Source organism: Diorhabda sublineata, chromosome 3 (genome assembly GCF_026230105.1).
Source record: "Diorhabda sublineata isolate icDioSubl1.1 chromosome 3, icDioSubl1.1, whole genome shotgun sequence".
NCBI lineage: Eukaryota > Metazoa > Arthropoda > Insecta > Coleoptera > Chrysomelidae > Diorhabda > Diorhabda sublineata.
In genome coordinates, this window is record NC_079476.1 from 20202428 (window position 1) to 20219094 (window position 16667).

At 32.1% G+C, this 16667-nt stretch overlaps 1 protein-coding gene and 3 non-coding genes across 4 annotated transcripts in view; 3 read left to right on the plus strand and 1 right to left on the minus strand.

Annotated features, from left to right (window-relative positions):
* The window catches only part of LOC130440997 (pyruvate dehydrogenase phosphatase regulatory subunit, mitochondrial), a 33444-nt gene that overhangs the window by 12478 nt on the left and 4299 nt on the right, over positions 1 to 16667 (plus strand). The window contains exons 5-11 of the mRNA XM_056774429.1: positions 7506 to 7616; positions 9016 to 9185; positions 9274 to 9511; positions 9850 to 9963; positions 11283 to 11440; positions 12250 to 12398; positions 13054 to 13345. Coding sequence (XP_056630407.1) covers positions 7506 to 7616; positions 9016 to 9185; positions 9274 to 9511; positions 9850 to 9963; positions 11283 to 11440; positions 12250 to 12398; positions 13054 to 13345 — 1232 coding nt within the window. The remainder of the gene's footprint in view (positions 1 to 7505; positions 7617 to 9015; positions 9186 to 9273; positions 9512 to 9849; positions 9964 to 11282; positions 11441 to 12249; positions 12399 to 13053; positions 13346 to 16667) is intronic.
* Trnah-gug (transfer RNA histidin (anticodon GUG)) lies at positions 161 to 232 on the plus strand. Its single transcript has one exon. It is a non-coding gene; the product is annotated as a tRNA-His (tRNA).
* Positions 5010 to 5081, plus strand: Trnah-gug (transfer RNA histidin (anticodon GUG)). Its single transcript has one exon. It is a non-coding gene; the product is annotated as a tRNA-His (tRNA).
* Trnah-gug (transfer RNA histidin (anticodon GUG)) lies at positions 11967 to 12038 on the minus strand. Its single transcript has one exon. It is a non-coding gene; the product is annotated as a tRNA-His (tRNA).

Here is a 16667-nt window from a genome sequence, read left to right on the forward strand (position 1 = left end):
TCTTCAGTACACACACTTGAACGTTTATGTGAATTTCGTTTAATCAAACGTATCGAATTCAGTTATGCCTAGATGATTCGAATAATTTTCACTTATTTAAAAGTAGATCATGAACAAGTCATTTTTTGAAGTAATCTCTTTGTCGATATAATCTCCATTAGCCGTGATCGTCTAGTGGTTAGGACCCCACGTTGTGGCCGTGGTAACCCAGGTTCGAATCCTGGTCACGGCAAAGGGAGATTTTTTTGAAAAAATTTTGACAATTGACAAATTAGGATGTTGACGTTTTAAAGATTCAAGCATCCTTGGAAATCATCTGAGGTTAAACCATTCAGAACCACGGTTACAGCTTCTCTGGAAAATAAAAAAAAGTAGCGTGAGATGAATTAGACTATAGGGTGAGTGCGGCATCGTTGGAATGTAATTTTTGGATTTTTTATGATTAATGACCTATGGGTCGGTACTTTATTCGACAGGAACATATTTACCTTGAACAATTCGTTGGATGAATCACTTTTGTTGGATATTCTCCGCTCATTTTTATCTACTGCTGACTTTGTTTACAGATTTCGGGTTCGTTACTCAAATAACAAGGTGTCATCTCCAGTTATTACTGTACTCATCGAACTTTTGCCTTTGCTCTAAATGCAGCACAACACATTTTTGAAAATTACTTTTCACATTTGTTTTAGTTGGGTGAATAGTCCGAACGGTTAGAGAGAAAGACCCCAGACGATCCGGTATGCCTACTTGGATTAGAACGTTCAGTTTTATCATTACTCAAATATTACGCATGTTTAAATTCTCATGTAACATCTTGCCGACGATTGTTTGTTAATATTCAACTCATTAGAGAACGCACCAATGTAGTGGTTTAGACGCCGGTCAGATAACGGTCGACATTAGTTACTGAACCACTAGTAACAGCTATCTTCATTTTTTATTAAATCAACATTGGAAGTTCTCTCTCTCGGATGCATCTTCTAATTAATGTCTATATTTAAAACGCGTATTTTTCACATATACTTGTGCTAATATCTCAACTGCAATTTCCGAAGGATTTGTCAGGGGTTTTCCGACAGATTTCACTAAAAATTGATTCACGACACGTAATGAAAGTCACTCATTCTACGACATTACTGAAATAGCTTTTTTCGAATATCGAGCACAAAATATAAACCAAATAAAGCATGTGTTTATCAAGTGAGTTTTAAGTAAACACAAGTTTTTTGAAAACTTGAGTATATTACATTTTATTGAGTAGCAAAAAATAGCTGATGTACATGACTTACAATTTGAAATATAATATAATCGAATGTATCGTACCCAATTAAAAAGATTTTATTGAAAAGCCGGAAGTAATATTAGTATGCGTACTGTCTTTTTATGTAGTTGTACTAATTTATTATTAAAGAATTGTTAAATAAAGTGTTTTAGTTAATTGTAAATGAGTTTTGGTCCTTCAGAGTATTCCATCAAGTACTGATAAACTGAATTATTCTTCAAATTATTACGTGCACTACTGATAAATAATGTTGCCTTAATGGAATGCAATAAAAAATTTTGATTGATACAATAGGAATAAATTTTCAGTTATAATGATAATTAATTATCCTTGCAAAATTAATTCCACAAATAAAATATAAAAGAATACCAAAAAATTCTCTCAAAACAATATTCCTATAAATATATTAGCAAAAAAACATTAAAAAAAATTGGCATTTGAGGGAATCGAACCGAGAAAAGCAAAATCTAAATGCTGAGATCTTGACACCTCGGCCACCGTGCATTCATGGATTTACATACTGTGAAGTACCTCAAAAAGTTGTGGGCTGAGGGGCTTAGCCTAATGATTTGTACATTAGCTCAACCCATTTTTATTGAATATTACTTGGGAAATATACAATTGTTTTCATTGCACTAGATTTCGTTTATCAACAGTATTGCAGGAAAGATCTTATTCTGTTTCAATTCATGTTCTGACACGAAATCTAATCAACGCGCATGCGCCATTAGACAGAGACAGCAATACATACATTATTCTCTCTTTCTTTAAATCGGCCAGACGCTCCCACTTGTATGGGCGCCTATAGCATGCCTACTCTATCTGTAATATCTCTATGGCTACAACACAGCCAGATGAAGAAACATGTGGTAGTGACTGGGTGTTAGATCGGAATTGTGAAGGTGCCTACTGATCTGAGTATTTGTGTGAACTCGAAAGGTTTACGCGCACAAAACTTCCTACATTAAAGAAAAATGAAACACACAACACGCTTGTTCGTGCGCGAAAATCGTCGATCCAATTGCTCATAGAAATTTCTAGTCTTCTTGCTTCAATAAACAGTCCAGACACAGCGCATGTCCCATTATATGCTTCTAGATAAAACGTGCGCGCACGAATGCTCAGATCAGTAAGCATTTTGAGGAGACTAAACTCTGATCAGATCTTGCTTTTGCCTTTTATTTTTCGTAGCAAGACGGAATGTTCTAAATATTTCACAATAGGTCGTTGAATTTATTGTATTGATAAGAAGCAAAAAATTCACTTGCAACATTCTTTTCCAGGTGCAAAGGATAGTAGGTGCTTTTTCTAAGCGATCATATGCCGATAGACTGTTGTTTTGAATCCGTCAGGATTTTTGGTATCCAAAAGGAATACAATTGTTGATAGTTTGGAGGTCGTCTCACAATTTCGTACGGAAATTATTTAATGACAAACTCCGTCGTCCGAAATGTATTTCACCAATCACCATCTAATTCTTGATCCGTTCGTTCAGGTCGTTATTGATGGAAATATGAAGCCACAGTAGAGCTCCGGTCCAAAATGTACAGTCGTTGCCAATTCTTTGGCAAGAATGTCTAAGTATTGGATGTTGATTTGTAAGATTCAGTGGGGTCGTTAGCCAAAATGTTAAGCCGTCCATTTTCTAATTATTGAATTTATGTGATTTTGTATAGGATAAGCTTGAGAGCGTCAAAATAATCAATTATATTAAAAATATATATAATTCCAGTGATACTTAAAATTTTGATTGTTTCATTAGTTCTACCTGACGTTTTAAAGATTCAAGCATCCTTGGAAATCATCTGAGGTTAAACCATTCAGAACCACGGTTACAGCTTCTCTGTATAAATAAAAAAAAGTAGCGTGAGATGAATTAGACTATAGGGTGAGTGCGGCATCGTTGGAATGTAATTTTTGATTCTGTATGATTAATGACCTGAACTGCAAATTCCGAAGGATTTGTCAGGGTTTTTCCAACAGATTTCACTAAAAATTGATTCACGACACGTAATGAAAGTCACTCATTCTTTGACATTACTGAAATAGCTTTTTTCGAATATCGCGTACAAAATATAAACCAAATAAAGCATGTGTTTATCAAGTGAATACTGTACTGAAATAAAAGAAGCAGAGACTTTATTATTACAGGTACTTTAGTCTACTTTTCAACAAGCACCAATTTTAAGACACTTTTCTGTCAATTCCGTCTCCAAAGAACTCTACTACCTGTCTTCACATCTCCTACAACACAGCCAAATGAAGAAACATGTGGTAGTGACTGGGTGTTAGATCGGAATTGTGAACACGCTTTTTCGTGCGCGAAAATCGTCGATCCAATTGCTCATAGAAATTTCTAGTCTTCTTGCTTCAATAAACAGTTCAGACTCAGTGCATGTCCCATTAGATGTTTCTGGATAAAACGTGCGCGTACGAATGCTCAGATCTGTACGCAGTTTGAGGAGACTAAACAAATTGTTCGCAATCAAATACTCTGATCGGATCTTGCTTTTGCCTTTAATTTTTCATAGCAAGACGGAATGTTCTAAACATTTCACCATAGGTCGTTGAATTTATCGTATCGATAAGTAGCAAAAAATTCACTTGCAACATTCTTTTCCAGGTGCAAAGGATAGTAAACATATTTTTTTAAGTAGTCAGTATTTGTTCAAACCTGCTTTTTCTGAACGATCGAATGCCGATAGACTGTTGTTTTGAATCCGTCAGGATTTTTGGTATCCAAAAGGAACACAATTGTTGATAGTTTGGAGGTCGCCTCACAATTTCGTATGGAAATTATTTAATGACAAACTCCGTCGTCAGAAATGTATTTCACCAATCTCCATCTTATTCTTGATCCGTTCGTTCAGGTCGTTATTGATGGAAATATGAAGCCACAGTAGAGCTCCGGTCCAAAATGTAGAGTCGTTGCCAATTTTTTGGCAAGAATGTCTAAGTATTGGATGTTGATTTGTAAGATTCAGTGGGGTCGTTAGCCAAAATGTTAAGCCGTCCATTTTCTAATTATTGAATTTATGTGATTTTGTATAGGATAAGCTTGAGAGCGTCAAAATAATCAATTATATTAAAAATATATATAATTCCAGTGATACTTAAAATTTTGATTGTTTCATTAGTTCTACCTGCAAATACGCAGATGTCACTAAATCGGTAGAAATATTTTAATATTGGGACAGGGCTGAGCCATGCGGGGGTGCATGGCACCCGAGGGGCACTAATACGGGGTGGCAAAAGGCAAAATGTCTCTAAAAAAAATAACAGAACCTCATCATGCAAAAAATATTTAGTCGCAAAGCGCAAAATGCCTTTCTTTGATAGCGGCATTTCCCCGCATATTGTTTTCTTATTATTACAATACTAAAACAGTGCGTTGAGCGTTCGGGCGAATGGGGCGGCATATTTTGTTCTTGCACCCGGGCTGCGAATACCCTATGCTCGGTCCTGTATTGGGATGTTTATATATATCCATATAAAGGTTATCTATAAGAATGATCTTGATAATAGGTTAAATACATAATCTTCGAAACTACGGTAAGTATGAAAAGTGAGTATACATTCACTTAACATGAATGAGGATTTCATTTAATGAAGCGTATCGAATACGGTTACACCCAAATGGTTTGAACGAATTCTAATTATTTAAAAGTAGATCATGAACAATTGATTTTTTGAAGTAATGTCTTTATCGATATAATCTCGATTAGCCGTGATCGTCTAGTGGTTAGGACCCCACGTTGTGGCCGTGGTAACCCAGGTTCGAATCCTGGTCACGGCAAAAGATTCTTTTTGTGAAGAAATAAATATAACTCAATTAAAAAATTGGTTTCCATAACGTATCACATATTTCCGTGTATTTAATTCATTTTTTGCTTCAAGCGTATGATAATAACTATATTACGTTCGGTGATATAGATCGTAGATAATACGAGGTGTGTCAACGGGATTTTTAGAATTTAACTCTTAATAACGATTTCAATTAATCTCTCATGATTTTTCAAGGTACTTGTCATGTTGTACAATCGCCCTATGAATTCCGTCATCAAAGAATTCTACTACAACCATGTCTTAACAACCAATACAACACAGCTGTTTTCTCTGTATCAAAAAGAAGGGAAAATCCACTGGGAACATTCCTTTTTAGTCCCAAAACGTAGTTAACAATTTTCTGAGATATCAGTGTTTATTCAAACTTAATTTTTACTGAAATGAGACATGGGTCACTACATTCTTTGTTTTGATCATCTTTAAACGCACTAACCAACTTTCGAACCATTCAATTCCTTGTATTTTTTTATTATGCGTCATATCTTAAGATTATTTTACCGATTTGTACAAGGTGTTCAGAAAGGGTATCGGGTATTTATAAGTTCAAGTAAACAAAAAATATTTATATGCAATAAAAACTTTTCATGTTTTTTGACACCATATGAATTGGAAAATTATTTGGAATAGATGATGTTATCCAAATGATGACCATTACGTTGCTTCTAACGGGAACGAAGATTGGCGATAACACGTCGACACAACGCTCTTGATATTGCTTCCATTTCTGCCTTCATGTTTTCCTTCAATTGGGTTAGATTCCTTGGATTATTTTGACAAATCTTTATACAAAATAGTCAAGCGGGCTATGGCCGGGGCTTCTGGGAGGCCAGTTGATGTTAACCCTTCGCGAAATGATTTTATTAGAGAATAATTCATTCACAACTTCCATGTTCACAAAATGTTACCGTTCGATACGAAATACTCATTGATGTTTAACGTGTGTGTGACTAACTTTTTTGAGTTAATAAATTGATACCGTGGTTTCGAAGACTACATTTAACCTAATGTTCGACCATTATCAAGATCATTCTCATATATATATATATATATATAAACATCTTTATATTAAAATGTGACATCTGCATATCTGTATGTTTGTTGGTAGAACTAATGGAACCGTTAAAACTTTAAGTATCATTATAATTTATCAATCTAATTAATTATTATAACGTTCTCAAGAATAAGCACATAAATTGAAAGAGAAACGGTTAACATCTCCACTAGAACCAGTAGATATCTTCCACATTTACAACCGCAAACAGTCTTCCCAAAAATAGGAAACGACTCCATATTTTGGACTATAACCCTACTGTGGCATCATGAGATTTCACATCAACAACGAACTGAACGAATTAAGAGAGAAACATTTGATTTTCTGGCTGGTCACTGACATGGCAGTTAATAACAACTTCAGATTCTACGAACAAGCCATAAAGACAGCAGACCATCTACTCTACGAAAATTCTTGTCTTTTCAGTAAAAAGCTGATGTATCTCGAAGGAGTAGTGTTAACACATTGGGAAGTGGGACAGACTAATTTGAAAGGAGTGTACGTTCCTAAGTGGCAGCAAACTGAGATGCAGAGTATATCTGAAAATATGTTTTCCTGTATACATGCAGAGCGGCTTGAAAGCCAAAACGATTACTTAAACAATCTAATCGAATATACATGCAAAACTTGTTTTCTTAACATGAAATTACCTTGAGAACCTTACATAGCAAAAATTAAATGCACCGATACAGGGTGGCACTTAAATATTAACATGCATCTATTGGAGTTGTCTTTATTTTAATAGATACTAATACATTATTAAAATTTTTATATTGAGACGAAAAAATATAACCGATATAAGTTCCGATCTAGCCGCTACCAAATCGTTCAACAGTGTGGAAGACGTACCAGAAATCCAAACGGGCTCTGTTGCCGACACGCAGCGTTCTAGATGACCGGTATCGGTAAGGAATAACGAAAATATGGAAGCAGTTGCACTAACGTTAGCTGAGCAGCCGAACCAATCTGGGAGAACTTCAAATATCCGATCATTATTTGAGACGACTTCTGAAACGCATGCACTATCAAGTTTACCGTCCGCATCTACTCCACGCGCACTTCACGAGGATGATTTCGATCGCAGATCGGAATTTTGCAAGTAGTACCTTGGATGCAGTCCGGATGATCAAAGATGGAAAGATTCTAAATTGTGAATACTTGGTTGTTGAATGATACATTCAGGAATACAAATTAAGTTTAACTTAATTCATAATTTTCAAGTAGTACAAGTCATAAATGTTTTGAATTTTAAAATAAATGTTTCATTGATTGCTTCATGCTTCATTTATTGCTTCATGCTTCATTTAATTTTTTTTTCTTTAGTGTTAAGGGATCAGGACGGTCACATTTATATAAGAGAAAATAAAGGACGATTATTAGCTGGTGGTTTTGAACCTTTAGCAAAGCCAGCGTATGAAGATGGAAAAATCCCCGGTAAGATGTTCAACATTTTTCATTTCTTTAAAACCAACAAAAACTAAAAGTACGTATATTTTTCTATAACGATTATGCTTTTTTAATACCAATTTCCACAAATTTTGGTATATACAGTAATGTTATAAAGTAATGTATGAAACATTACGAAAACATGTAACATACGAAAATGATCCCAGAAATACCTACAGATGGAATGGTCTTTGCCTTTTTTGGACCCGGTTCTTCCTTTTTAGTCGATTGTTTTGATTGTTCTTTTGTTTCGGGTGTGAAGTGATTCGGCTTTATTTCTGTGAAACAATGTAAAACATTTGATGGAAGCATCTTTACGACGCTGTTTTTGTTCCATTATGAGCAAACGCGGCCCCCATCTTGCGTACAGCTTCCTCAAGTATAAATTTTCAGTTGATATGCTATATACCGCACTATTTGAAATGCCTTCTGTGTTTGCTAGATCGCACACTTTCAGTCAACGATCATCCAGTACCCCTTTGTGGATTTTCTTCAGCATTTCTGGAGTCGTCACCTCATTTGGTCGGCCAAAATAACGAAGAAGCAGTCTCACCCAGGTAAAAGTATTGTATCACATAACAATGACCAATTTTTTTTATATTTATTAATTCACTGAAAATATTCACTTCCGGTGGTTACCAAACAAATACTTAACAACGTAGCGTCTTCAAGCAACTCCCGCTATTTCTAGATCAGATCAGGTACTTCTGGTACCATCCTCGTATGTATAATCGTTGTAGCGAAAGTATGTAAACCACGCTCATATACAGCCATTACAGGTTGTTCAAATACTTTTTAGGCTTAATAAGCTCTAAAACAAAAAATTAAATTTGACTTTCGTAGCTTCAACAAAGATATTCCAAAAATTTTTCTTGAAAATTCAAATACAAAATAGTAGGTTACGATAAAAGAGATTGTAAGAGTTGTCCCATTTACAATAATTTATAGAATATCTATAGAATACTTGAAAAGAAAAAAATATTGAAAAGCACATATTTGAACAAATCATTGATGTGTGTCATCACTAATCACTAAATAATTACGAAAAGGTGTGAGCTACTATTTACTAGTAACTATGACCAAAAGGAACTTGTCTTTATGATCAACGAACGTAAAAAATTCTATCATGTAATGAGAAACAAAACCTGATGGAGCACAATTAATTTAAAAGGTCTCACCTGTGACTGTGACTTGTACTAAATAATTTAGAAAGGTTGATTAAATCTCAATATTGTTGTAATGATGGGCAGTACACAGGCGAATATATTTTCCAAAGTATAGATAAAAGTGATTTTAGTGCGAGGCTCTAATAAAAAAAATTGTCAAGCTCAAGATGTTAGGACTACAATTAATGACACACAAATTTAAATTTTCATTATATTTTTAGCTAGCAGCAAAGAAAGAAAATTGCCTGAAGATTGGGATCACTTTCACGTATTACTCGAACAACTCCTTCATAGAGTACCCTACTTAGGCACCGTGGTTCTAGATAAACTTTGTAATGGACCAGAAGCTTTCAGTCCAGATTGTAAGTGGATAGTAGGAGAAGCTCCTGAAGTAAGTCCTAACACATTATATGTGTATATATTTGTTCCAATTAGTCTCAAATAATATTAACTATAAATCGTTATCATTAATTTCTTAGATAAGAAATTATTTGATTGCTGCTGGTATGAAAACTGTGGGAATCGCAGCAGCTGGTGGAGTCGGAAAAGCAACGGCAGAAATAATTGTAAACGGAGATACCGAATTTGATATGTACGAGCTGGAAGTTTCCAGATTTCTAGGATTACATAATAACAGAAAATTTCTAAGAGATAGAGTCAAAGAAGTGCCTGGGTTGCATTACGGACTTATATATCCCTTTCATGAATTTCAAACAGGTACCTGCCACAATATTTCGCTTTTATTCCTAGCTTTTGATCAATTCATTTTTATATCATAAACAACTTTTATAATTTATAAAAATCGATAATTCATTTATTAAAAGTTTGTCTAAAATATCTGTCATCGTCGTGACTTGGATTCGAACCTGGGATGCCGCGGCCACCTCGTTAGGTTCTAATCGCTAAACAATCACGACTCTGACAGATTACATCTAGTTATCTTTTGCTTAATATTATAAATCACAATTATTTATCAAACAATATGAATCATTCAGATATAAAAAATTCGAAATATCATTTAAATTACAATCATTTCAAATATTGAAATTTTGTAGGTAGAAATCTCAGGATGTCTCCTGTTTATCCCAAATTACGAGAAGCTGGAGCTGTTTTCGGGCAAGTTATGGGCTATGAAAGACCCAGTTGGTTTGACCCACAGCAAGTGGGAGGTGAACACTTTTATTAAATTTTAATTAATTTGTCTTTACCTGAAATTCATTGGGGATAAAATATTTTTCACACTCAGTGTGTTTCTAATTTTATGCGAAAAAATTCAAGAAGTATCTATAAAATTATGACAGAATTTTTCCGTAAGAAAATGCTAGTAGATGACACAATAGATTGTCTCATAGCAGACTCAGAAATATAAAAAGAAAGAAATTTTATTTTCGATTGGATAGGGTGGTTAGCAAATGAATGAAGTTTCTAAATCTTGGAAAATAAAAAGTAACACAATGAGCTCCGAATGAATAATGACTAATCTAGATCGAGGTTGCCCATACTTCATCACCATTATAATGTTAAAAAATACTATAAATGAATTGGTGTGAATTCGAATGCCATTATTAATACTAACTATATTTTCTAAAGAACCAGGAGTTCGACGAAATTGCATTCATCTACCTTTCTCTCAGATTGTACTGAATATGTATATTCAAATAAGCTCTACAAGATGATTCAAATGGCCAAACAGTTGACAACCCCCTACTATAATGGTGACACGCTATTTTATTTAGACAGTCCAGTAGGGGTTATTTGAATAATTGAGGATCTTAATTAACACCTTGAAAACCAAATCAAGTAGGTATGTTTTGATTAATGTGTCACGTTCTCTGTGATACAAAGGATCTGTTGTGTCCTGCTCTTTCCCTGGAGGTACTCATGAATTGTTAATTAACAGAAGAAATAGGAAAATTTGAATACTTTCAACGTGGATGTGCAGAGGCAGAACCTGATATTAATATTAAGAATAGAATTGACAGACAAGGGATAATTTTAATCAAAGGAGGTCACTTCGTAATATACTTTCTGCTGTTTTATGAAAATATAGCATAAACACTTGATGTGATTTTTGTAAATACTACTAATGAAGAAGTAAGGATTCGGGTGTAATGACAGAAAGTTGTTACAACTGGTCAGATAAAAAATGAAAAGCATAATAAACTCAATTATTAGAAAATATTATATATTCGAATTTCTTGGTGTCATAAAAAAAACTTTATCAAGTGCTTTAGTCATGGTATTTTTACATCCTGGCACAAAACACACAATAACTGTCGTATTTACTTTGTATCATGTGTTCAGTGTTTCTACTACAGTAGAAAAACAGTTTTGAGAAAGTTACATATAACATTTTTAAATATTTTTTTATTGTATTCATTTTCGCTCTTATATATTCTGAAGAAATCTGTTTTGGCTTTAGGATACATTACTAATAAAATTTTTGCTTGCTATTCTACTCAATGGTAATTCATCATTTTGTCTGTAGTGGAAGATGCTCAAGATTGGTCCACTCCTTATAGAATGGCATATACAAATACTTTTGGTAAACCTCCATGGTTTGAATTTGTAGCAAAAGAATATCAAGCTTGTCGAGAAAGAGTTGGTATTAGTGATTATTCATCATTCACTAAAATCGACCTCTGGGTAAGTATTATAACTCTATCTAAAACTTGAAATTAAAATTTTACTTAACCTTAAAATAAATAATATATTAGTGACCTGTTCTTTTACAAACAATGTAAATATGCTCCACAAGTTAGTATTAAATGTAGTTGGACTATAATATGTGCCATTTGTCTTTAACTAGTTTGACTAGTAGTACAATAGAAATTGAAATTATGGAGTCTATCAGGATAGATTACTCTTACAAATAGAAGAGAAAAACTTGTGATGATTAAAAAATCAAAAATAGTTATCTATGCAACAAGTGCAGTTTTTGCACGAGTTGCATACAATATTTTTTCAACGTTTTAATCAGTTATAACAAAATAAATAGCGTAATTTAAGAGCAAAATATTTAATTATTGCACTATTGCAATAAAGATCCACTTTTTCCAGTAAATATAGTTTATTGCATTAACTTAGAAAAAATAAATTATTTCATTCGGGTATATAATTGAAAAAAAATATCAAATTAAAAAAGTATCGATGAAAAAAAAATGTCTCCTTATGCCGTGACCAGGATTCGAACCTGGGTTACCACGGCCACAACGTGGGGTCCTAACCACTAGACGATCACGGCTATCGAAGATTGTATACACCATTATTTGTTTGTATAAGGGCCGGTTTCATAATACATTTAAAGAAAGCTCTAAATTTCATATTCATTTTATTTTTAAAATTATTGAAAAATTGACATACATTCGCATTAAAAAAATTACGAATAATATTCTCCACTCGTAAAATTGTTATTTGTTGAATCCAATGTTGATCAATTTATTATTTTGTTGTAGTCCAAGGGTGGCGAGGTGGTTGACGCTTTACAATATATTTGCTCAAATGACGTAGACATACCAGTAGGCAGTATCATTCACACTGGAATGCAGAATAGATACGGTGGTTATGAAAATGACTGTTCTTTGGCCCGAATTTCAGAAAATCAGTAAGTTGATTTTTTTTAGTATCAATCAATCTGGATATTATTACCGTTAGTAGCTCCCTCTCGAAAGAATTCTTCAATTCCTATTCATATTATTGAATTAACTATATTGTTAATAATGCTTTTGCTTGCATATTAGGAGCAAATTTCACACTTTATTATACTCACTTCTCCAAAAGTCGTGTAATCTTATTGTATCGTAAGTCATAACTACTGTTTTTTTAGGCTTACAAAGTTACTTTGTTACAAGCTAATATCAAAGAGAAGATTTTTATCTACATGATCCAGTTTCTTTCACTTAGGACCAATTTTACAAGTGAAGTTTAAACCTGAAACGTCGATTTAAACTACAGATAAACCAGTCCTCAAATTGTCACAAAATAAATGTGTTGTGACTTCATACTTTAAATTTTCTATAGGGTTTGAAATATAGGGCGTAAAACGTTTTCAGAAAGTCTTTTATAAAGGACTAACTCGTTATTCAATTTTTCATTACTTGAATCATAATATTGAGCAAAAATGAACAGAAAATATGTCTCTGATGCATGTGCTAATGTTCTAAATTCTACTTATCTCCATTAATAATGATGATATAGCTGTAAGTACCTAAAATATGTACACATGTTTTAATTTAATAGATAAATATATTGATTTTCAGTTATATGATGATTGCTCCTACAATCCAACAAACTAGATGCAAAGTATGGCTTCAGAAGCATCTTCCGCCGACTGTTACGATGTCCGATGTAACGAGTATGTTTACGGCGTTATGTATAATGGGACCATTTACCAGACAACTTCTCTCTGAATTGACTGATACAGACCTGAGTCCCAAAAACTTTCCATTTTTCACATTCAAGATGTTAGATGTTGGATTGGCAAATGGAATCAGAACTATGAACTTAACTCATACAGGAGAATTGGGATATGTACTTTACATACCAAACGAAGTAGGTACCACGCTTATTTTTTATGTTCATGGTACTAAAAGACACTAGGTACTAAAAGAAAGCAAACAGTTTATGATTACTTCTTGTAATTTCTTCAATCTCTTTGCATCCTCCTTAGACTTGAAAAATGTTTTAATATTATTAATTTATCAATGCCTTCCTCCTCTATCCTTCCCCCCTTTTAAATATACTAATAATCGTGGTAATTGTATTGGTTTTGTCAAATCATAAATTTACTTACCTTACTTCAAATCTTACATTCGTTAAGATTTATTGTACACTGACCGATCCTAATGGATCGTAGTTAAGTGATTCCAAGTGTCCCTTATACACTTGAAGTTCTACTAACGTATAAAATTACTTACTTTTATTTTATATTTATGTACAATAGGATTTTGGTATTTAAAAGGGGGTTTCTAAAAGACACGAGTTTCTTAATAGTCTGGTATTCTTCGAGTAAGGTAATCAGATTATTGAAACCAAGTTTAACTAATTATTTTTCTTGTTTAACAAATAGTTTCTTCCAAAGTAGTTTTAATTTTTTAATACAAAAAATATGGTCAATCATCATTGGTTCTATGTTTCAGAATTAACGAAATAAGGCTACTTTCAATTTTTTGAGTTTTATTTGCCTTAAAATCCAAAAACAAAATGAATATCACCTTCTGACTATAAAGAATTATACACTATAAAACATTAGGAAATACTGAGTATTACAACCCTGGCTCCTGCAACCAAACTTCTATCTATATTAATGCATTCAGATCGGGTGACTTTGCTGGCCGGTCCATAACACTAAAATTAAATGTTCTTCAAGAACCCAGTCCCAATGCGTGCTATGTGTGAACGGACATTATCATGCTTTAATATGAGTATCAGTTTACCGTCCTCAAGCCATCACACCTCCTCCACTTTATGCATTTAACTAATGAATGTGGCCCGGGTTCTAGGTCTAAAATCTTTCAAACTATCATTTGTTAAAATATTAAATCAGGACTCGTCGGTGACCAAGATCATCTCCCAATCAGCAACTCTCTGATTCAGGTGTTCTCAGCTGAAAGCTAAACTCTTTACGTTATGTTGCGATAGTACGAAGGTTAATTGTTGTACTGCTGTCTTAGTTTCAATCCATGTTCCTTCAATCTGTTTTTAACCATTTGATAGTTAATATATCTCTTATGTTGAAATTAATTTTACTTAGATAATTTTCTATTGCACTAAATTTGAATTATTTTATTTTGACAAACAAATTTCTTACTTTTAACAATAATAACAAACAATGTTGCATCCTCATGTTTAACTGTCAAAAATGCTATCGGGCTTTGCTATTAGTTGAAATATTCTCGAGTCGTTATTATTGAATTCAATATACTTTGGTTTGATGTTTCGGCAGGCGTCAATAACGAAGCAAACTAATAATTTTTATATAGAATGCGCAAATAAGTTGTATGTAATTCCATACTTATTACCAGATGTGGATAGGAGATTAATTCTTTGTACTATGATCGGAATTATTCTGTTTGGTGATACAGTATCATCCATAAATTTTCTAACAGTGCTTTTGAGAGTACTATATATATATACATATACATATATATATATATATATATATATATATATATATATATATATATATATATATATATTGTTATGGTATGAATATATCCAAAATAAATTATGAAATAATAATAAGATATAAATAAAGCAATAAGTTCAGTTCTGTTATTCGGTTATTTAGAGCAGTTTATCACAATAAAATAAATAACATTCTTTATATTAAGTTTTGGCCAACACTATATTCTAAATTTTTATTTAATTTTGACAAATCCTGTATAATCAAAGAATTTAATCCATAAATTGACAGATAAAAACAGGAGCACCAACTTCAAAAATTTGTGTGACATACCAACATAAATTTTAAGGTTATAAATGATAAAATATAAAAATTTTGACAACTGCAATGATAAAATTAATAACATAGGAATGAAATAAATACAACAAAGAAATTATAGAATAATATTATTTGAATAAAGTCACAATAATTTAAAAATTTAGAAATGACAATTTAGTAACTAACTTTTAAAATAAATATCATTGGTTAAAAAAAAACAATGAAGAAAAGAATCAACAACGAAAAAAAAATTTTTTTGGCAAGAGAAAAAAGAGTAAAATAATTTTAATTGAAATTTAAAAAAATTAAAATCTTGTTAAAAAAGGCATAAAATATTCGAAGGATTGATAATTAATAATTGTATAAGTGTAGTAATAAGAAATTAATGAAAACAATTAAATAAAGTGAAATAAGTGAGAATACTCACAAAGGGACAATTTCCAAGATAAAGAAGTTGTGAAAAGGAAAAGAACAGGAGTGGAATTACAGCGGAGTATCTGTTTATTCTGCAAGGCCGTAACAATTTCCAATTAAAAAAAAAAATTAAAAAATACAACATAACAAACACTTAAGGTACTGTTCTATTAAGTTTAAGTATTTCTTTTAGTATATAATATTTGAGTTCACATTTCCATATAATTTAGTTTTGAGTGTAATTATGAGTATGAATGAATGAATGAATGTTTGTAAAATAAAATAATTGTAATAGCTAGTTAAGAAATTGTATATTTTGAATATTTTATTCATTATAAAGAACAGACCCGGTCTTAAAACTATTATAATCTGACCTTATAACCATAACAATTTATCGCAATAAAATTTTTTAATTTGACCTCACAATATAATACCCTGAGAATAAAAAAAATAATAATAACATAATAAAATAAAGAAATTCAAATAATTATTAATGGCGCCCAAATTAAAATCTGATTTTATTTAAAAAAAAAAAAAAATTTTATAAAAATAAACATTACACATTATCATACCATAACAATATATATATATATATATATATATATATATATATATATATATATATATATATATATATATATATTTGTGCGCATGTGTATCGTTGTGCGGAGAGCGAATGATCTCTTGTATATGTGGAGAGCTCATGAGAACCACGTGTGCCTTGACAAACCCCAGTTCTATGTAAGATGTTTCTTTTATTGTTCTCATTAACAGCCTTTTTTATGACAAGTTATTTATTTGGTTAACCTTAACAGATGTAAAAGGAGCATTTAATTTATTTAAGAAAATTATTATAATAGAAGTATGTTTAGAAATTCATTTTTATTTTGTGTTCATTCTTTTTAATGATTTCTTTCATATCTTTGTCTCCACTCTTCTCTCTTATTAATGTCTATTTGTAGTTTCTCCTTCTTAATAATATTCTCAACATAAAATCCTTACTCATTTGACACCGAT